General features: G+C 38.1%; 1 protein-coding gene across 1 annotated transcript in view; it reads left to right on the top strand.

Moving 5' to 3' along the window:
• Nucleotides 1-23,884, top strand: part of GRXCR1 (glutaredoxin and cysteine rich domain containing 1) — a 124,076-nt gene that overhangs the window by 41,972 nt on the left and 58,220 nt on the right. Inside the window, exon 2 of the mRNA XM_029932126.1 lies at nucleotides 22,739-22,981. Within this exon, the coding sequence (XP_029787986.1) occupies nucleotides 22,739-22,981 (243 nt within the window). The remainder of the gene's footprint in view (nucleotides 1-22,738; nucleotides 22,982-23,884) is intronic.

The following is a 23,884-nucleotide window of genomic DNA, read 5'->3' as shown; positions in this document are numbered from 1 at the left end:
TGCAACAAATACATTTTTTTCTATGTAATAGTTTGTTTTATTTAATTTTTATTTTTTTAATAATAGTTTATTGTCAAATTGGTTTCCATATAACACCCAGTGAAAAGAGAGGAGCTTCACATGAGCAGAGTTTTGTGGTGAAGGAGTCCAAAATATGGGCCAGACACATAATAAAGGACAAATAGACTGCAGAGTAGAGGGATGTGAATGTCAGGCAGAGGCATCGATATGATTATGAAGGGCACGTTAACTTATTTCTATTAAAGTTCTTTTTCCTGAATGATCTGAATGCACTTTGTTATTTAAAAACATGGTGTGACTTCAGATGTTAATATGTGCTTTGTGAAAAACTGTATGATGGTGATTTTTCAAGAGAACAATGTAATATTTTATGAACAAAACCCCTCCCATTGTAATATTCTGTTTTACAATTCCTTTTACTTATTATTCCAATAAAAATTACAGTACACCAGAATGTGCTGATATTTGAGACCACATACCAAGCTGAAAATTGGTCTTTAATGAGGGAACAACATCCAATTCTCTACTTTTAATTAATTATTGGCATTACAGCAAACTATTAATATTTACACTAATTTGTGAACTTTTCATTACTAGTGATAGATTTTTTCATGTTTATTAATGTCTGCTTTTTAAAAATTAAATGTTTTATTTAGAATAGTTATTTTATTTTATTTTATTTTATTCTGAAAGAGAGAGAGCATGAGCAGGGGAAGGGGCAGTGAAAGAGAGAGAGAGAAATAGAGAGAGAGAATTTCAAGTAGCCTCCATGCCAACATGGGCTTGATCCCAACGTCCTAGGATCATGACCTGAGCCAAAATAAAGACCCAGATGCCCAACCAACTGAGCCACCCAGGTGCCTCTATTTAGAATAGGTTTTATAAAAGAATTGTGAGGATAGTACAGAGGATTCACATTTATCCCATACCCAATTTTCTCTATTATTATTAGCATCTTAAAATTATTATTGCACATTTGTCAAAATTACTGAAGCAATATTAATACATTATTAACTGAAGTCCATAATTTATTCAGATTTCCTCAGTATTTACCTAATGTCCTTTTTCTGTTCCAGAATCCCATGTAAGATACCACAGAACATTTATTTTTTAAGATTTAACTTGGTTTTGATAACTTTGATAATTTGGGATAGTATTACACAGATAAAGAATTTTTCTCAGGATTTGTTTCATATTTTTCTCATGATTAGACTGGGGTCATATGTTTTGGGGAGGAAGATCACACTGGGAAAGCACTATTTTCATCATATTTTGTTAGGGTACCCTCTATCAACCAGACTTTTCACAGTTGAAGCTGAACTTGATTGCCTGGCTAAAGCGCAGGCCTTGTCAGGTTTCTCCACTGTATACTCACTTTCCCTACTTTTCCTCTGTACTCACTGGAAGGAAATTACTCTCTGTAGCCTACTCTTAGGCAAAAGAATTAGCTCCAACTGTATTTCACGGGGGTTACTCTTCCTCCTTAGCCTGGCATAGCCTGGGGGGAACTTTCTTGGTTCTTCACTGTGAGAACCTGTGGGGGTTCCTGGAAGAACAAGAGTGTGGAGATCCCCTTAAAACAGCAGCCACACTATCATGTTCTTCCGCCCTTGGCCTCCAGCAGTATCGGAATTACCATTTTTGTGCCCTACCTGTTGATGGCCCCAAAGACTTTGGTTCTAGGTAAGCAGAAGTCAGCTGTGTCTCTCTGAATACATCTGTCTCTCTGGGTTTCAGGGTGGCAACTTGCCCTGCAACCTCAGGATTTTGATGGCCCCCCTCCAAAGTCAGTGATTTTGGTTTTATTCGGCTTTTACTTGGAAGAGACAACTTCCAACCTTTTACATGTTGGAGCTGAAACTAGAAATCCAGACTATCAAATTTTAGTGATTATCTCATTTGGTAATTATGGATTAAAATTAATTGTCAGTTCCTGTGATCTGATTGCAGCTGCAGTGCAATCCAATACATGGGTCAAGGAACAGTGTCCACTGGTTTGTAGAACTCTCTTCTACTTCTATTATTCTGATTCGATGACTTTATTAACTTAAAGATGGCATCAGTAAAGCACTTTAAAAATTTATTTTGAGAGAGAGGAAGGGAGAGAGTATCCCAAGCAGGTTCTACACTGTCAGCACAAAGCCTGATGCGGGGCTCAAACTCACAAACTGTGAAATCATGATCTGAGTTGAAACCAAGACTGGGATGCTTAACCGGCTAGGCCACCCAGGCACCCCACTAAAACACTTTTTATTTAATTGTAAAAAGTATTAACATTTTAGATAATTTACTTTTTGTAAAGATTTACTTCCATTCTTATTCTCTAGCTTGTGAATAACAACTGGTCCTCTATGTACACAATGCTAATTCAGTAATTTAGAGACATCAAAAATAACTTTGATTATTTATTACTTTAATGGACTAGAACATTAAATAGTGTTAATGTATAAAATATTTTCTAACGTTCACATATTATTTTTATCCTTCATTAAGCCTCTTGATTAAAGTTTGTAACTTGAATATTTAATTAACTTTGAAATTGATTATGCCTCGTTTACTCTGTTGCATGGTGCTTTCTAATTTTTTAATGGAATTTGAGGTGTTTATTAGAAATGAGATTTACAAAGGTATTTTTATGACATGGAGAAATGTTCCTGACAACATGTAGCATAAAACATATCAATTAAAAACCTAAATTAAAAATAAAATCAGAATTATACACTATGATGTCTGAATTCAAAATGCCCGGAACACTAATCAAGAGAAAATATGTTGAATGTTAAGAATAGTACATTGCTTCCAGGGAGGAGGCTCATGTGAGTAATAATTATTTCTTTGGCTTCTTTATACTTAAAAAAGAAATGAATCCAAAGCAAAATTTACAGGTCTTCAACATAACACTTGAGGATAACAGAAGGCAATTGCAACATGAAAACATAAGGATTAGTTTGGACAAGTTATTTAAACTCTCTATGCTTTGATTTTCTTCTCTGGAAAAGAGGGATTTTAACAAGATACCCACCTCACTGAGTAATTATAAAGATTACAATGAGTTACTCTAAGTAAAGTCTTTGGCTGAGAGCCTGGCATTAAGAACCCAAAAGATGTTAATTTTTGTTATCTTTACTATAAGGTGATTTCATTACCATTACTTGTTATTTTAGAATCACATATGGGTAAAGCTGAGAGGTACTTGTGAAACTATCTTATTCAGGAATCATGAGTAGCTTGTGGGCTAAATTTGACTTCCAGAGGTTTGGTTAACACACAGTCTTAAAATTATTTCCAATTTGAATGCCTTTTAAGAGGGATTAAAATCCAGTCCCGATAATCCTTACTACCTGCTGTCAGCTTCTGTTATTTAGCTTCCTATGCTTGTTTTACCTGCTTAGTTCCTGAGAAACCTTTGAATTTGTGGCCCTTGGTTTAGAACATTCCTGCCACTTGATAGAGGCTATTGAGGGATTATATAAAGGCCCCAAAGTTGTGGCCAAACTGGACATAAGATCTGGGACTTCTGATTCCTAGGCCAGTGCTATTCCCATCACACCACGGTGTCTGCTTCAGTTGGGATTGCTTAGATCAAGTCCCTCTTAAATGAAAATAGACAGAAGGGCCTAAAACGGATCAGTCACCTTATAATGCTTGTCAGCAGGGAGAGTGTAAATTCTTAAGGACAATTACCCTCACAGTTAAAAACAGAACAAAAAGCTAAACAAAGCAAAACAAACAGAACTTAAGGTATGTGGCAATGTCCTCTTCCCCTGTTTAAAATGATATAGATGGATCAAGTTAGGAAACCTTCAAGACGATTTTTCTTATCCTTGTTAACTTGACATATCCTCTAAACTAAAACAGCAACTTGAGCACATCATTTGAAAATCTGCTCACAAGGTTTTCAATTCACAACCTGTTCTTGTGCTGTCTTTAAAAGAGGGCATAAATTTTAAAAAATTAAAAATAAAAAAATGGGGGCGTGCCTGGGTGGCTCAGTTGGTAGGGCTAGCTCAGGTCATGATCTCATGACTTGTGGGTTTGAACCCTGAGTTGGGCTCTGTGTGGACAGCTCAGAGCCTGGAGCCTGCTTCAGATTCTGTGTCTCCTTCTCTCTCTCTGCCCCTCCTCTGTTCATGCTTTGTCTCCGTCTCTCAAAAATGAATAAACATTTAAAAAATTGAAAAAAAAACAAAAGAGGAAGTAAAAGAAACAGGTTTATAACTACATAGAACAAACTGGTGGTTGCCCAATGGGAGGTGGTGGGGGTAGAGGTGAAATAGGTGAAGGGGATTAAGAGGTACAAATTTCCAGTTATAAAATACATAAGTCACAGGGATGAAATTTCAGCATAGGGAATACAGTCAATAATATTGTAGTAAGTTTGTAGGTTGACAGATGGTAACTACACTTAACTGTGGTATGCACTTGGTAAGGTATATAATTGTTGAATCACTGTGTTGTATGTTTGAAACTAATATAAAATTCTATGTCAACTGTACTTCAATTAAAAAATATCAAGTTCTGTTTGTACTTCAAAGAAAGAAAGAGAGTACAGCTGAAGTTATTTGTGTGGGACTAGAGCATCATAATTGGAATCTCCTGATCATAGGCATGGTAACAACAATGAAATCATTTTAACAAAATATAAGAGGAAGAAAAATTATACTCTTAATTCTGAATTCTCTAGGTCCGGTGAACCGGATGCAATGTGAAGCATATGCAAGTAGAAAAGTTGGAGAAGTTGAGGTTTATGTAAAACAAGATGAGTGTTTTAATGATGATGTGGATTTTTCCATAAGATTTTACTCTACCTTTAGGGCACCTGGGTGGCTCAGTCAGTTGAGCATCAACTTTGGCTCAGGTCATGGTCTTTCAGTTTTTGAGTCTGAGCCCCACTTTGGGCTCACTGCTTGTCAGTGCAGAGTTCCTCTCTCTGCCCATCCCCCTTTCCACTTTCTCTCTCTCTCTCTCTCTCAAAAATAAATAAACATTTAAAATATTCACTCTAGCTTCTGTTACATTTCCTTCACAAAATCAGGCAAGAAAATAAGACAGGTGCAGGTGCCTGAACCTGACTTACTGCCAGCTCTGTGGGACACTTTTAATTAAGAGTTCTTTCAGTAGGAAAGAGAAAAAGGTGTCAGTCTCATCCACTGATAGTCATCAGAATTAGGCACATTTCCTATGGAATGTTTGTTTACTCTCGAAGGGGCACCAATAGAATATGCTGTTTAAATATTCCATTTTGTGGCAAGAACATCCAGAGACTTCTGGTTTACGTGATCTGTAAACTGTGGTGTGCATAAGAAACCTCTGTGCTTCCTATTTCAGCAGAAGATCTACTGCTCCAGAAGCAATGACAGAGGGGCATGAATCCTGCGGATCTGGCAGGTGCTCTATGGGCCATATTTTGAAAAATGATAATAATGTATCTTATTTCCTATAAGAATTTTAGAAAATTTGAATGTCTTCCCTCCTTCTTTCCTCCCCTCCCTCCATTCCTCCTTTTCTACTTCACTCTTACTTTTTCTCTCTCTCCTTTCTCTATGTTCAACTTTAATACAGAGATGGAAGACCTGAAGATCTGAATATCACCTTCTCACAACTATATGTCAGTCATAATGCCATTAATGACCTAGGAAAGCATAGATCAAAGCCTAAGGGAGAACAGGAAGATGTCTCAATGGAAGGGCTGAGATGTGGCAAGTTAGTGGAAGGCACTGCATTATCAGTTTGGGAAGTAGAGGTAACTACAGTTCAATTAGATTTTTCTACATAACAACCACATGCTTTGCAAGTCATTTTATATCTCTGAGTTCAGCTTCCTCATCTTTCTAAGAAATAAAGACATTACATTACATAGCTGTAATGTGTGTGCATGTGTGTGTATGTGTATCTATGTGTGTACACCTATGTATATAAAATCAATAAGTTACCAAAAAGATATGAAGATGTTGGTATAGAGGAGCTATTGCAGGGGGTAGAAAATAGTATTAGACAAGTCAGTTAGGATATAACAACCAAGGCAAAAGGTGATGAGAGTTTAGTGTTGCATGAGGGCAATAAGAAGAGAGCAATAGAGATGTGTGAGAAATTTATAGGGACACAACCACAGTAGAAACTGGTTTATGATTGAATCTGATCAATAGAGTGGAGTGGATGGAAAGCAACTTCAGGACCCAGTAGAAGATAGATAGACCAAAGCCAGAGATGGAAGATCAGAGAGAGCTTGAATTTGGGGAAGAGTCTGACTTTAGACTTGTTGAGTTTGAGGCTATGTCACAATTTTAAAAAAGGAAATGTTTGTTAGACTAGCTCAGGTGAGAAGAAAGGAAAAGAAATATTGAACTGAGAACTAGGAGCAGGAAGGTGATAATTGAAGTCAATCAAATAGGTTAGTCCTTCAAGGAAGAGAACTTACAGAAAAGATATCAAAGATTTATTCTCTTTTAAATGTTTATTCATTTTTGAGAGAGAGAGAGATTGAGAGAGAGAGACAGAGAGAGAAAGAGAGAGAGAGAGAAAGAGAGAGAAAGAATGAGCAGGAGAGGGGCAGAGACAGAGGAGAACATGGGATTCAAAGCTAGCTCCACACTGGCAGCAGCAAGCCCAATGTGGGGCTCAAAGTCACAAGCCATGAAACCATGACCTGGGCTGAGGTTGGACGCTCAACCAACTGAGCCACCCAGGTGCCCTTCAAAGATTTATTCTTGGGAACTACAAGTAATTAGTAGCAGTTACTTATGCATGGCTGTATAGACTACAGTAATGCTATCCATTTGTTTGATCCTCATAAGAGCTAGGTGATGTGAATGCAAGAGGGATTTACCTATTTTATGAATGTCGGAATCAATCTGTTATAGGTCACTTTACTACAGATTAGCTGAGATGAGATTCACAATGTAGGTTTCATACCTCCAAATTCAGAATTCTTTTTAAATTTATTATTATTTTAAAAAATATGTTTAAATGTTTTAAATGCTTATTTTTTGAAAGAGAGAGACAGAGCATGAGAAGTGGAGAGGCAGAGAGAGAGGGGGACACAGAATCCGAAGCAGGCTTCAGGCTCTAAGCTGTCAGCACAGAGACTGACGTGGGACTTGAACCCATGAAAAGTGTTATCATCACCAACTGATCACAACTAACCAACTGAGCCACCCAGATTTCCCCCAAATTCAGAACTCTTAATACTATGAAGTCAAGAGGGAAGAAATCAGCCAGCCATTCCTGAGGTCTTCAACCACTAATTCTATTTGAATCTATGTGAGATATGAATATAGAAATAAGCTATGTCCCAAGCATGTGAAAACTGCTTAGAAGTCTGATTTCCCCTAAAAAAGTTGTTTTTGGGAATATTTTTATTTCTGGAGAGAAAAATGTCATCATTAAAATTATCATGTCTGCTGAAATCCCAAGTATTGTAACAGTGTCTTTTGTTGGTTGTGACAAACATGACCAACTCAAAGCACAAAAACACAGGAAAAGGAAGTTATTTATTGACTCATGTAAATAAACCATGGCCATAGCAGGGGTGGAGAAGAAATGAAAGGGTAAGTGCTATTGCAAACTTCTCTTTTCAGTCTGTTTCCATCCTCCTTTCTTCTTTCTCCGCATTTGGGGGAACACCATGTCTGGCATCTTCTATACATCTGACTATTCTCATAGCTTGAGAGCCAGGAAGGTGGTTTCTCTCTCCCAGGGCTGGCTGAGGGGTGACTGTGGCATGCAGGTTTGGGATTGTGAGTTGATCTTTTAAGAGGGTGGTTGTTTATTTCTAGACACTTTACATACCATTTTAGTAGAACCTGCCAGGTAGAGAGTAGGTGACAATAAAGGCAACGGGCTAGGCTTTCCTTGGGCATTGCTAACATCTGCACAAGCATTTCACCACATCTTGATGGAGACTAATGTAGAATAATGATGTTCTCTATTCTATTTTAAAGGTTGTTAGCCAGTTTTTACCCAACCTTATGCTTCATATATGTATGTGTATATGTATATATGTGTATTATGTATATATATATTTGAGTACCACTTTATAGTCTTATCTTCAGCATTTTAAAAATCATCATTGATTTGAATAAAATGATGTTATTTCATCTTAATTGTAAACACAAGTCTTTTGGTCTTTTTCTTCCTTTTATTGAAAAACTAAAATGAGGATGAGTGAAAGCATCCTTTGGTGATTTGTTTGAATGCATCTTGTTGGCTACTATGCAAGAATCAGCTTTCAGCTATTGGCCTGGCAACATAGTATCAATTGAATCTGAGATAACTACTATAAAATTTTCTTCACCAGAATTACATACACCTGCTGCAATGACCAAGCAACAGCAATAACCTGCATTTTCACCTTGGGCATTTTGCCTAGAGAATATTAGTTATTATGTCAAAAACTTGTTAATGACATAGAAAAATATCCACTGTAAATACTTCCTCAAGTAACAACCAATTTGATGGTATAATAGTGTGGTTTTGTGTATTTTGGATTGAAAACAGCACTTTGGAGAGTTTTCTTTTTTCTTGATTTTTCCCATATCATGCTATATTGCATTATATTATAATGGGAAGTGCATATTTTAGGGTCTGACATTCTTAGGTTTAAAACATGGTTTATTCTTCACTCAATAAATACGTACTTAGCGCCTCTGATCATGCTCCAGACATTCTATTAAGAATAGAAGATTCAAAATTAAATAACACAAAACCTTTGATCTCAGGAAACTCATGGTGTCATGGTAGAGGAAGAGAGGGTGATGCAGAGTGAATCTGGGAGTGCAGAAGATGGGCAGCACATATCCCACTGGAGGGAAGAGTGGAAGAGGCTCCCTTGAGAGATGCTGCTGGATGTGAATTGTTTCTGTAGAGAAGGAAGAGTGAACATTGGAGAAAAGTGTGTTAAATGCATTAGGATGAGAGAAGAGAAAGTCAGAGGCACTAAAGGACATGGCATGTTTTGGTAAAAATGTTTTGCTGCATCTGGAAAACATGGCACAAATTTGGAATTTATAAATATTTGTCAAATAAATAATCAGTGCATGGCAATGAGTGTTATGGGAGACAAAGCTAGGGGAGAAAGTAAGAGCCACATCACAAAGGGCTTTATAGTATTTGACCTTCATTCTGAAAGCTGTGGGAAAAAATTGCTTATTGTTATTTTATGAAAGAAATAACATGATCAGATCTCTGGAGAATAGATAGAAGGGGTATGGATTCAACTGGAATCTAAAGTAGAGAAGCTGCTTTAATCCCAGTAAAAAATTGTAGGAGCCTGAATTAAAGCTGTAGAAGTGGGGACAGAGAGAAGGAGACAGGCATGAAACACACAAAGAAAGAAGTGATGGGACTGCTTGATTTTTAGAGTATGGGGGAGGGGGTGATATGGGAAAGCTCTGGAGGAATCAGGACTGTTCCCAGATTTGAAGCAACTTGTTAAAGAAGTATAGTGGCAATGAAGAGGTTAGATTCCGGCATTCTGAATTCTAGTATAGGGGGTATATCCAAGTGGAAATATTCCATAGGTAGTTGGATATCTAATCTGGATTGGTGGAGTGGAGTTTGAGCTAAGGATATACCCCTGAGAGCTTTTCAGCCTTCAATTAGCGATTGAAACTTGGGATGAGATCATCCAGAGAGAAGGAGGTGGACCAAGCTGAAAGACCAGGAGAAACACAATTCTTAGGGGAAGTGGGGCTCTAGCTAAACACGGAGAAGGAATAGCCAGACTTGAAAGAGAAAATCTAGGTGAGGTGGTGTTACATATGCCAATGAGAAAAGATTTTTATCACTATGTGCCTGGAGAAAATTTGCAGTCTCTCTGTGACTTTTTTACTTTGTCAGTGAAAACAGAATAATCATATCTGTTGCATTGTATGTTGTGAGGATTGTAGTGACAATAAATGCATTCATTTGACATAATGCCTGTAACATAAAATTCGTCAATGAATGTATTTTTGTTTCCAGTATTGGTCAGGTTACTAATAAAATTATTCATGATAAAATCTTCCACTTAATGGGACTTACTATTTTGTTCAATGATTTAGTCATATTTCTTTCCTAAAAACTGAATCTCTAAAATTCAATAATCACCTCCAGTCAGGAGCTCCTAGTATCAAAGCAAGCAGTGTCTGTTGAGAAACATTTCCAGAAATTATTTTCTTCCTTCCGATAATATTGTGATTAACTTATTTTAAAACACCTGCATTTCTTATTTGAATATGCAATCAATATCAAGTAAACTTCCTTTACAAAATTACATTGGTCATCCCAAAAAGCATGGTATATACTTGAAAAAAAATATGACTTGTAAGGTTTTGAGCATTATTGTCCCTTCACATCTGCTTCTGTGGCTTCATGTGCTTCACAATTTTTTGCTTTTATTAAAGAAAATTGATTTGGGGAAATTTGAGAAGACATGGAAAAGCAACATTTTCTTGCCTTTGAAATCTTACAGTTATTTGTTTATCTCTTTGAAGCTGAACTGAAAAATTAGCTGGTTGCTTTTGTGGAGAACACAGACAAATTCAACCTCTGGCTTCATGCAGACATTTCAAACATTTTCATTTGTGTTTTCCTTTTCATGTAACACAAAGTACCTCCCTCATTTGGTCATGCTTAGTGTCTGTTTTCAGAGCAAATTTTAAGGCTTGTTTGGAGGAAGCAAAGCATATTTCTTGGTAAGAGGTAGAAAAGGGAGATAATGCACCCTGGTTAGATAAAGATCAGACAAATCGTCTTTTCTTTTTCTTTTTAAAGTTTATTTATTTTGAAAGAGAGAAAGCATGAGTGGATGTGGGGCAGAGATAGAGGAAAACAGAGAGAATCCCAAGCAGGCTCTACACTGTCAGTGCAGAGCCTGGTGCGGGCTCAAACTCACGAACTGTGAAATCATGACCTGAGCCAAACTTGAGAATTAGCTGCTTAACCAACTGAGCCACCCAGGTGCCCCACATTTCTTTTTTTGATGTTCTTGCTTCTTTTCTAATACCCTTTCCATTTCTTCAGTGATGATTTGGAGAAAGTTCTATTCACAAGTGATTGTGTCGGAGGTCTTAGAAGAACAAGGTATTTCATACCTACCCTACTAGAATTACCTCATTTTGTGTTTATAAAGCAAGCTGGTAAGCACAATGAGAAAGATGTAGTTCAATAATCAGAAGTTTGAGCATATTCTTTACATTGTCATACTTTTGTTCAAGGTGGACTCCTTGAAGTCCTTTTATTCCTATACTTATGATCCAGCACCTTAAAAATCTGTCTATAGTAGGCTAAATCCACCACCACCACCCCTGTCCTGTTAAAGGTGTCTATGTCCCAATTCCAAGAACCTGGGAATATATTACCTTACAGCAAAAAGGAATTTGCAGATGTAACTAAGTTAGAAGTCTTGAGATGGGAAGATTATCCTGGATTATTGGGTGGGCCCAATGTCATCACTAGCATACTTATAATGGGGAGGCACAGGGTACCCCAGTGGTTCAATCAGTTGAGCATCTGACTTTTGATTTCAGCTCAGGTCTTTATCTCAGGGTTGTGGGATCAAGCCAAATGTTGGTGCCTGCTAGAGGTTGTCTCTCCCTCTCTCCCTCTGCTCTTCTCCCCTGCTTACCCACTCTCTCTCAAAATAAAAAAAAATTAAAAGCCTAAATGTCCATCACCTGATGAGTGGATCAAGAAGATGTTGTATATATACACAATGGAGTACTACATGGCAATGAGAAAGAATGAAATGTGGCCATTTGTAGGAAAGTGAATGGACCTCGAGGGTGTCATACTAAGCGAAATAAGTCAGGCAGAGAAGGACAGATACCATATGTTTGCACTCATAGGTCTAACAGGAAAACAGGAGAAACCTAATGGAGGACCATGGGGAGGGGAAGAGGGGAAGAGAGTTGGGGAGAGAGAGGGATGCAAAACTTGAGAGACTATTGAATGCTGAAAATGAACTGAGAGTTGAAGGGGAAGGGGGAGGGGGGAAAAGAGGTGGTGGTGATGGAGGAGGGCATTTGTGGGGAAGAGCACTGGGTGTTGTATGGAAACCAATTTGACAATAAACTATTAAAAAATAAATAAATTTAAAAAAATTAAAAAAATAAGAGGGAAGCACAAAGGTCAGAGTCAGTGAGGAGGTGTGGCAATGGAAGTAGAGACCGTTACGGTGTACTTTGAAGATGGAAGAGACCAAGATCCAACAAATGCAGGTGATCTCTAGACCCTGAGAAGGGGAAGCTGATGGATTTTCCCCTAGAGCCTTAGTGGGACCATAGTCCTGCTGACATCTTGATTTATGCCCAGTCCCATTTGGAATGTCTGACTTTCAGGATTGCAAGGCAATATATTTTTGTTATTTTAAGCCACTCACTCTGTTTGTAGTAATTTGGTACAGCAGCCCTAGGAAACTAATATACTATACATCTTAAGTCCATATATGAATATATATATATCTATTTACATATATATGAAACTTGAGGATTCATGAATTCTATATCTGTCCCTCTAATATCTTGTTTACTACCAGATGAAATGGGGTATATATATACTCAAGTGGAGTCAGTACATGGCCAATAGCACCATATAAAGATTTGAGTTCTATAATTTATTCAGTCAAATACTAGCTCCGTCATTTGCTATCTGTCTGGCTTTAGACTTGTCACATACTTCTCCATGCCTCAGTTTCCACCTCTGAAAAGTTAGGATAATGTAATGCCTCTGTTCCTTAAAGAACTGAAGGACTCAACGCTCATAAAATGCACATATCGGCTTCATGTGGCAACTTCCAAGCTTTCCATAGTTCCTTCTCCTGTATGCAGTGTTTGGAATCTGGAGAAGAGCATATTTAGGTGCTGAATCATGACAATCAGAATAGTCAGGGGTACATAAAAATTCAAACTGGATACCCCAGGAGGAGGCAGGCATGAGGATTTGCCTGAGGCTGGGTCCAATTTTCTCGACTTCTGAGTTTTCACAGCCTTTGTTGCTCTTGGTTCTCAAACTATTCTGGGAATTACACAGTGACTAAGATCACTTCTCTGCATCACACTGATACATATGAAACATAAAGCTGAGAGATGCCGGTATTATGACCTCTAAAGGAGATTCTTGGCACATCCCAACCCATTAAAAGGGATTGATCTCATTCAGCTGATTATTCACCTTTTTCTTTGATGTAGAAAATTGAGGAAAATTTTAATCTTTCATTGTTTGATTTTTATTTATGATATGTATGTATTTGGGAGAACAGAAGAAAAAGGCCATCTGTACCTTTAAAAAAGAGTGTCAGGTTTTTGTACAGTAAAAAGATGAAAGGCATTAAGGAAATGGTGAAGGCAGGGCTGTCTAACCACTTATGATTCTGATGTTATTATTCAACAATTTCTTCCCTTCTGGTTTTGCAATGTGAATTTTTCATAGATGAGAGGGAAAGCATATTTTTTTTACTGTCTCCCATTTGCAGGATATTCCTAATTCAGTTGCTGCCTGGCTTTTTACTGCTGTAAAGCACATCACTTTGGGTTTGGATGTTTCTGAATATGATTTTGGCACTCACCCTGATGTCAGTTTTATCTGCAGAGATGAGCAGAATAACAAAAACCAATAAATAATATTTGTGATGATGTCTACAGAAACCAAAGTATTCATATGGGAGGAGATGTTTGGTAGGAAAGTAGTCTCCATTAGAGACTCATTCCTTTTCTCTCAGCTGCATGACTGGTGAGTGACGCCAGCTGATGTGTTTGTAAAGCATTATAATTTACAGTGTGTCTTTAGGTGCATTTTACACGTGATCCTACAACTCTTTTGTCAGCTAGATTATAGCTATTCCCATATTAGAGAAGAGAAAACCTAGTTCCAGAAATGTAAACTGATATCCCCAAGTTCATTTAGCTACTAAGCAGTAAAGCATTGGCTCAATATGGGTTTTTTATTTCCACTACATGTAGCTTCCCCAAAAATGTTGGTTCAAGTAAGAAAACCTGTGAGTCAATTTCCTCCCATAGAAGGTGAGTGTACAGACTCAGTAGACTAGATGCAGCATCACAAAGCTCTGATTGAAAGGAGCAATGCAGGCCATGTTAATGCAAGAAATTGTCTAGATCTAAGGGAATGGTATTACATGTGGCATCAAGAGACAGATGCCACTAAAGAGGGTAGCTGCCACCAAGCTTCAATTATTGCTTTTGCGCAAGAACGCAACAAAACTAATGTCAGATTCTGTTTTTTGAAGAACAGACAAAAATCTAGATTTTCAAGTGAAACCTCCCTGTGCCTGATTAGTGCAACGTTGACAGAATTATGACATTTTCCTAAGGTCTCTTTGGCGGGGGAGTGGGGCACCTTCATTTTCATTAACTCAGATTTGCTATACAATCAACATTGTTTCAGTTTAGCTTTCTGGTAAATATTTTTTGTTTGTTTGTTTGGTATGAAAGATTCATTTGGTTCATTGACTTTTCAATAATGTCTAGGCCAACTCAATAACTGATTTGGACAAATAGATAATTCCTAAGGTAATGACTGAAATTCATTAACTTATATGATCTTAGAGCATTATGAAAACAGAAAACACTCTTCAGAAATCCTTGCCTGCAAAGACTGTTCGCATGCATTTGTTTCATGCCATCAAGAGAGTACCCAGAGTTAGAAAAGGAAGGTTGTTTATGGCATCTGATATACATGCTCTACTTTGTTGTTTGCACTCTGAGAATTGATGTAAATGGTAATTTAACTCATTAAAAGATTTATTTTTTGATCGTTGTGTAATTATGTGGTTTAATTCTGCCATTCAAGGTTATGAGGTTGATGACATATGTGAATTTGGACTTGGTGTTCCATGAAAGAAAGGTATGTGCAAAATGACCTCCAAATGCTTAAGGAGCTGTGAGACTGAAGAAAAAAGGTGATAAGCCCAAGTTGATAAGAAATAGCTTATTTAGGGGGTTTATGGACAGCAGTCTTGGGCTTCTTCCCAAGATGAAGAGATATCCACAACCTCACTTCCGTTAGACCTGTTTTTGTAGCCCAGAGGCTGGGAGTACTGATAAGGAACAACTTGGAGGAAATGTTTGAGAATAGTTGTGGGTCATGGTCATAGCTCCAGGGCAGGTCAAGAACACCATGCCTCAAGGGTGTACTTAAGGGTTATTATGTGTGTGGTTAAATAAAGAGAAAGAATGTGGAGAGAGGGTGCTTTGTTGAAGAAATTTTCAGGTCTCTCTGAGTGGTTATCATGGCGGATTTGTCCAAGATGACATTAGTCTGATTCACATAGTTGGTGATATAATTATAATAATGGTAATACTAATAATCCCAAGGTACCATGTATTGAGTATTTATTATGCATCAAGCTTCATGCCAAGGGTTTTACTATTCATTAAGTCATTGAATGCCAAAACATCCTCATGAAGGAGGTATTAGTGTTCCTATTTTATAGATAAGAAAAACTGAAATTTGAGGAGATTAAATAACTAGTAGAAGAATGTCCAGTTTTTCAGAGACAAATTCAAACCAAGTTCTAATTAAATGTGGGGGAAAGAGGCCAGATGGTATTTATTGAGCATCTATGATGTACCAGGTCATATTTTGGGTTCTTAGTTCTAGTAAACAAATACTAAGTCTTTTCATATGATGATGGGGGAAGGCCTGTATAAGGCAATGGCATCTAACCAGAGATGGTAGAATGAAGTGGAAAGATGAGCAAGGGGAATTTCTAGGACTGTGCCTGTGACAGTTTCTCCCTGGTGAATTTCACCACTCAGTTCTTGAACAGTATGGCCCATTGGTTGGCTGTATATAGTAGGGTTATATAGTATATATAAGGCAAAAACAAGGACTTAGGAGGCAGACCCAGGTTTAAATTTTCCTTCTGTTCCCTTTTCCTGAGATATTTGGGTACCTTAGGTTTATTCTAAGCTTTAGTTTCCTTATTCATAAAATTTGAATTATAATCCTTACATCCTGATAAATGAAAGTTCTACATGTAATATCCCAAGAACTGCATATATATATATGCATGAGAGTCATACCGTAACTAATAATTATTATAATTATTTTTATAATCTGTGTCTTATAAAGGGACACAGAGAAGTTCCCTGGGGGTGCATCCCAGAACATGCATATAGCTACAGAGTTTTACAGAATAACATGGAAAGGGGGAGAGACAGAGAGAAAGAAAGATGTAAAATTCTTATCCTTTACAAAGGTCAACGGCTCTGCTACCACAGGCATGCACCTGCTCTTAAAATGGCAGTTCCAGAGGGCACCTGGGTTGCTCAGATAGTTAGACATCTGACTCTTGATCTCAGCTCAGGTCATGATCTTGGGGTTGTGAGTTCAAGCCCTGCATTGTGCTCCATGTTGGGCTTGAGGCCTACTTAAAAAAAAAAATTAAATGGTCATTCCTAGAGCCAGGTTTGCCCATTGTCTGATAATCAAGAAGTCTGTCAGGGCCTAGTCTCAGTTTATTTTCTGACATGCTGTATGGCTCTAAAAAAATCATTTCACCTCTTTGTTCTCAGGTGGTGGAGAAACGATCTCTACACCTTCCCCATCTCAGAGGAATACGTTTAGACTGAAAAAAGAAACTTTAAAGTTCTGCTCTTGTGATGTTACTTCCTGTTACATGCGGGACATGTTGGAGCATAATTTAGGAAAGAGGCAAACTTTTTAAAATCACAAACATCTCATGGGTGATGAGTTACGTCTATAGCCATCTGTATTTGGGAAACAACTTTATCCTGGGGAGACAGTAATAAAACAAGAGGGGTGATTCAGTGGTTCATCTTGGCTCAGTGGAAACATGCGGATTTTGGAAAGGTGTGTGTCTGGGTTCCAGTTTTCTAAATTGTTGAATTTTAATTCTGTCACCCTGCTTAGGACACGTATCCCCTCTGAGCCCAGATTTCTCAGTCTACAAATAAAGCAGTAACAACATGTAAGTGATTGTAAGGATTAAATGAATGTAAAGTTTTAGCATTCTATCTGCCATTGATGTTTTAAAATGTTACTTTGGTTTTAATTTTTATTTTTGTTTAAGATCTTAATTCTTAGAGGTATCTGGGGGCCTCTATTTCAGGAGGCCTTTTCAAACCATTGCCAGGCTGGACAGGCAAAGGGTCAAGTGGAAATAACCCACTGGACTTGCTCCAGCCTGAGGAGCTGGGTCTGCTCCAAAAATCCTCCATCCGGAAGTGGTAGGGACTAATTCTTGGCCTGAATTCCAGTGGCAGATCCTACAGGCATGGGGTCTCCAGTGGGCATGCGAGCTCCGTAATTGCTCCAAGGTGATGAAGTGACTGAAATACTACAATTTCACGATGGCTATTGCAGGACAGGTGCAGGTGGAGGACAGAAATTGGCCATTGGGTAACCTCTTTGTCTCATTCGCAGCAATTTCCAAACCTTGCCAACATATCTGCATGAGATTTCAGGCCACTCCTAAGATTCATCTGTTTAATCAATGGAAAGGAAGAAGTGGCCTGCATTTATTAATATCTAGGTCGGCTCTCTCAAAAGAAGCAGGCTGCAAATCCCAATGGCCTCTCAGCACTGTCTCAGATGCATCCATCCTTCATTACGCTATTCCCATGGTAACCCTAGGAAGGGAGAAGAAGGACCACTAACCATTGAGCAGCTATTTTTAGGTTTCTGGCCAGATGCTTTGACAAATCTGTTGAGGGACAGAAAATGAAACAAATGTAGAAGAGGAATTTTTTTTTTTTTTTTTGCCAAAGAAAATGTCATTTAAATTCATATTAAAAAACTGGAAAAGACTGAGAAATCATTCAACCTACTTTTCTACCTCTAGTAGGATCTACTTCCAAATAGCAAGAAATTGTTCAATAATATCTTTTTGAGAACACTTTACTTAATAGCTTATTCTAATACTTAACCAAATTTCCTACCCTGAGTTTAGTCCGTATTCAATCCCAGTTCTCAGACCAAGGGAGTTGGGAGTAAGACAGAGTATGATTCTTCAAGTTGTGGGCTACACAGTCATGAGGGAATCATTCATTTAGACCATACTATACACATCTGTGCAACTATTTGCACTGGCCCTCTGCACTTACTTTTTTTTTTTAATGTTAATTCCTTCCTTCCTCCTTAAAAACCGTCAGGAATTTCCCATTGCTCTGAGGTTAAAGCTCATAGATCTTTAAAGTGGTTATAAAAGTACAACCATGATATGGATCCTGCATACCTGTAGAGAATCATTTGTACTATTGTAGTCCTCTTTCTTTGTGTGTTAGCAAAAGATTTTCTTTAAAAAATTTTTTTAATGCTTATTTATGTTTGAGAGAAAGACAGAGAGCACTGGAGGGGAAGTGGCAGAGATAGGGAGACACAGAATCTGAAACAAGCTCCAGGCTCAGAGCTGTCAGCACAAAGCCTGACCTGGGGCTCAAACTCGAGAACCTTGAGATCATGACCTGAGCGGAAGTCAAATGCCTAACCAACTGAGATGACCAAGTCATCCAGGTGCCTCAAAAGACCTTATTTCAGAGCCTCAAACATTCTGTCTTCCTCCCATCTCAAGATCTTTGCCCTTGTCTATAATACTTTACTAATGCTCTCTTGCCTACTTAATTTCTCTAACTCTTTGTCCTTCAAAGCAGAGCTCAAATATCAGAAAACACTTTCTTGAACTCTGAAACAAGAAAAGGCACACCTTCAATAGCCTCTCATAATGGCTTGTGCATTTCTTTTCCAGCACTTAACAGTTTGTGAATCTGTATTTATTTATGTAACTTAAAAAAAAAAAACCTATGAGCTTCAGGTTGTGAGAGAACAATATTGTTTGGTCACCATTATATATCTAGTACCTTATCACCTTGTTTGGTAAATAAGTGATTCTAGTAACTGAATGAATGACTAAAAGTTATTTTAAAGGGACATAAACTCAGTTTCTCCATCAGGTCAAGCTGTCAATGTGATTGCACTGGTGCTCCTTAAATGTAATGCGAATCCAAATTCCCCAGAGAACTTGTTAAGATGCAGATTATGATTCAGGAGGTCTAGGATGAAGCCTGTTATTTTGCATTTCCAACTGGCATCTAACTAGGTCTAGGACTTGGTTGCACATTGGAATCACCTTGAGAGCTCTAAAAAAAAATCACAATTCTGAGATTTTACCTCTGGTAATTCTGATTTGTTATGTACTTACCCTGGGTTTTGGGGATTTTTTAAAATTCCCCAATTTATTCTAATATCCAATCAATGGAGGTCCATTGATTGCAGGTGAAGCTCATCCTCAACAGGAGGTAAAGGGATATCTTTGTTTCCCTTTACATTAAACAACATCCAACATGGCCACTACTAGGGGTCCATCTTATTACTACTTTTTAAATGCATGTCTCTTAGAGGCACACAAAAAAGTGGTACCCAGCAAAGAGAATCCTATAAGAGTTGGTTAATGTGGCAGCAGAATGGTCTGATGTTAAACTCTCCTACCTCTACTCATGGGGGAAATGTGTGTCTTATCAATTATTTCAAAAGTTAAGTGTAGCTACTCAAAGAAAGGAAACATTTTGGTGCAACCAAATGCAGTTCTAGCAGCCTTTGCAGCCAGAGGAACAATGCATACTCAATGCACATAATGTCATCAGAGAAAATAGAACAAGAGCTGCAGCATTTGTAGTGAGTTTCTTGATTCCCTATTTGCCCATAACCATGAACATGAGGATAACCCATAGGTTCTTGGGCATTTGGTTACTCTCTTTGAAGATCAATGCTTCTTAATCTAGAGCATAGTTAACAGCCCACTTTCTTGTCACTAACTCCACTCATTTATTTCCCCACTGATTCATTATTTCTTAAAAAAAATTTTTTAATGTTTATTCATTTTTGAGAGTGACAGAGAGAGACAGAGCATGAGCAGGAGAGGAGCAGAAACAGAGGGAGACACAGACTCTGAAGCAGCCTCCAGCTCTGAACTGTCAGCACAGAGCCTGATGTGGAGCTCGAACCCATGAACTGTGAGCTCACGACCTGAGCTGAAGTTGGCCGCTTAACTGACTGAGCCACCCAGGCACCCCCCTCCCCCCACTCTGATTCATTCTTGTTTGTGTTTTTAATAGTACACATCCCACAATGTGGAATGTAATATTTTGCATTGTGTAACTGAGCACAGTAGTGTATGTCAAGCCCTACACTAGTTGTTTTCACTTTCTTGGTTACTTAGTCTCCTCAGCAAATCTGTTAAGTAGATCACATTTTACAGTTGACAAAACTTACTAGTTTGAGGCTTACTAGTTCATTAGCTTCTCCAAAACATAAAGATGGCCAGTGGCAAAGTCCAGATACTTTGGATGCTTTCTCTGCCCCAGTGTTAATCAACAGTGTATAGGCCAAAATCAGCCTTCAATTATATTGGTCCACCTGGTCTCAATGCATTTTTAATGAGGTTTTGCCATTTAGAAAGCATAAAGTTTTTCATAAAACTACAGATTTCAGGATACCAGTGTGGCTCAGTCAGTTAAGCATCCAACTCTTGACTTCAGTGCAGGTCATGATCTCATGGTTCATGTGTTAGACCTTTTTTTCCCCAATGCGAGTCACCAAGAGTAGAATCCAGGATCACAAATGGAGTTGGTTAATGGGTTTATTTTAGTTCGGCCAAACGGCCCCTCCCGAGTAGCTGGAAGTCCTCGGAAGAGAGCTCTGCTGAGTAGGAGCTCAGGGTTTTTAAGGGTTTTGGTGAGAAAAAAATGGGTCATCATGTAGTTAAACAATTACAATTTATAGCATTTCATTGTAGCCAATTACATTGTAATACACAGATGTTAGTTTTGGTGGGAACTTATCATTTTAAAGTTCTTAGTCTTTTAGTCTTAGTTGGACACCTAAGATGTCTAGGTGTCTAGGCACTAGGTGACTTTAACCTCACCTTGGACTTTGTCTCGGCCAGGTCTTATTAAAAGGGTGAAGTTGCTTACCAGAATCTTGAAAAACAAGTTAAACTTTAGGTCACAATATTTGTTATTGAGTTACATTCTTAGGGTCTTTTCAGAGCCCAGTTGCTCAACCTTTAATTATTTACCAGAATGGAAGTGGGAGAGTGAAACAATGGTTGGTATGTTAGGGTCCATTTTGACCTGAGGGGGTAGGGTCTTACAATGGGATCAAGCCCCACATCAGGCTCTGTGCTGGCAGCGCAGAGCCTGCTTGGGATTTTCTCTCTTGCTCTCTATCTGTCCCTCCCCTGCTCATGGTCTCTCTGTCTCTCTCAAATAAATAAATAACTTTAAAAAGTCCAGATTTCAAGCTTATATTTAAAAGAATCATGTCATAAATAAATAAATAAATAAATAAATAAAATAATCATATCTGACAACAATGAGTAACATGCCTGACAGACTGAAGCTTGCCTACAGCTGAGTGACATTTTTGTCTTTCAAGTCCATTTGACTTTCTACCTCCCACTAATCTCTCTTTTACTCTTGATCTGGCCCAGGCCCAGCATTTATGACACCTGTTTGGTCCCTCCAAGTCTCTGGGTTTTCAGCTTAGCCTCTAAACTCTGTTTAGAGAGGCAGTGATTTTTTTTTTTTTTAATCTTTAATGCATTTTACCATCAGGGAAGAAATGGCCTCATTCTTGGTGAAGTGGAGATTACTGCATTGCTATCTTAATGACTTTGGACATTTTGAGGATTATCTGTACATTCACATCTGATGAATGTTCTGATTTCTTTGAATACAAAGTGGTGGAGCTTAGTGTCCTGCCTTCTGATTCTAGTGTTTAGCTATATGGACTGGTTTCCAAAGGTTTGCCTTAACAAAGGCGTATACGTGGCATGCTTGTGTTTCAACAACGGTAGCCCCATAAAAACTCACGATTCCCTTGGTCTTATGGTATAGTTGTATTTCATTTCATTTCCTTCAAGGAAAACTGTAACAAAGAGGAATTTTCCTAATGTTGTCAGGGACTACATGGTGTGGCCCTAGCAGTGCTGGATAGGTTTCCCCAGGAATGTAGTCTCTGATTGCAGATGTAGCAGGAAATACAGAAAACAAGATTCACTCATAGGGAATCATCTTGGTTTTGAGAATTGCTTGCCTCTGTTGTAGTGTACCTGTTGCCTTTTTCCAGTTCCATGCCTGGCTTTGACCCACTGCCCACCATGGTGTTGGTTTCTATGCACTTGCTCTGGGTCACTTTTCGCAGAGCGTCCTCCCTGCACATTGAAGCTCTGACACTCAACAAATTGCGTGCACATTTGCTGTGCTACTTAAACCTCAGAACAATTCTATGATAAATATCTTGTTATTTCCAGGAAATTGTGGCCCAAAGAGTATAAAGTTTGGTAAATTGAGAAGTAGAAGGATTTTCAAATGTTAAATACTAACCTTGACTGTTCTGTCACATTCTTTACTTGGGTTTAAGAGGCAGATACAGTAATTGAACAATGTCTATGAAACACAAGAAAGATCATTCTTATTTTACCACATGGTATGTCATGTGAGACATCACCAGTTTAAGATACACCATTATCTGATTTGCCACTGAGGACAGATAAACTACTGTCAATTAAATTATGCCATTTAAATTATGTTGATTGTTATCCTCTTTTAAATACAAATTTTCTAACATAAAAACATCTTAGAATTGACAAATATTACTGCCTGCCTTTAATGTATATGACACTTACTCTAAAACGTTAATAGTCTTAATAAGATGTAAGAAAGTAAAGGCAAATATTTACACTACCATGTTTTTTCTTCAGCAACCATCGACTGACCTAGAATTTGATCGTGTAGTGATTTATACCACTTGCCTTCGTGTGGTACGAACAACCTTTGAAAGATGTGAACTGGTTAGAAAGATCTTCCAAAACCACCGGGTGAAATTTGAAGAGAAAAACATTGCTCTAAATGGTGACTACGGAAAAGAGCTAGATGAGCGATGCAGGCGTGTTTCTGAAGCTCCTTCCCTCCCTGTCGTGTTCATCGATGGCCATTACCTTGGGGTAAGTACTCTGCTAAGGAAAATCTTCTTTTTTATTGAACCCAAACAGTGGTGTTAGAAACCTATAGGCCCATGACAAGACAACTTGCAACATAACTCCTGGGACATTTGTTATTTTTTCAAGTTCAAACCAAAGGAATGGAAGCACTTATTTCTGTCCCAAATGATGTGTTGCTAATAGTGTTCATTCCTACAGAAGCATGGTGAGATAAAATCAGCATTAAATTGCTTTTTTGAAAAGGAATACATTTTTTAAATGTTCAGTTGACTTGAGTTTTGCATTATGAAGCTTGACATGTGAGATAAAACTATTTTTTTAGTGCACACAAGAAAAATAGAGTATTTATAAGATACACATTTGTGAATTCTCTTACACCCCATTATCGAACACTCAGTTTCCTACCTAATGAAACCAAGATTGCAGCCCTAAAACAAAATCAATAAGAAATGGGGCCTGGAGCAAGAATTTTATCTGCTTCTTGTTTAAAATTATTCTGGATTGACAGTGTGAGACACAAATTGAGGCTCATAGGAAGCAGAGAAAACTCCCAGAGAAGCAAGGAAACATGACTGCTTCATTTCTCTTTGAATAATAATGTTAGCGTAATTAACCCCCCTTGATCTATGAGCATGCTCAATCGCTCAATAGTTAAGAAGCGGAGAAAGGGGCTCTGGAGAGTGCACTTTAGAAAGAGTAGGAACAAAGAGCCAAGGGATACCAGCGGCTGAGGGGGTGGGACTGGCTCCCCCAGATCACTTATCAGAGAACAAAGAGCTGCTGTCATAAGGCAGATGGATATTTGGATCTTGGCTTTGTTTTGAGTCTGGTCTTAACCTTCAGCTTTCAGGGGAGGTTAGCACAAATCCAGAGCAGGAAAAGCTCATGTTTTGTTACAGGGAGAGC

This window comes from Suricata suricatta, chromosome 1, assembly GCF_006229205.1.
Source record: "Suricata suricatta isolate VVHF042 chromosome 1, meerkat_22Aug2017_6uvM2_HiC, whole genome shotgun sequence".
Lineage (NCBI taxonomy): Eukaryota > Metazoa > Chordata > Mammalia > Carnivora > Herpestidae > Suricata > Suricata suricatta.
The sequence above is the reverse complement of the archived record's forward strand: the minus strand, read 5'-3'. Positions and strand labels throughout refer to the sequence as shown.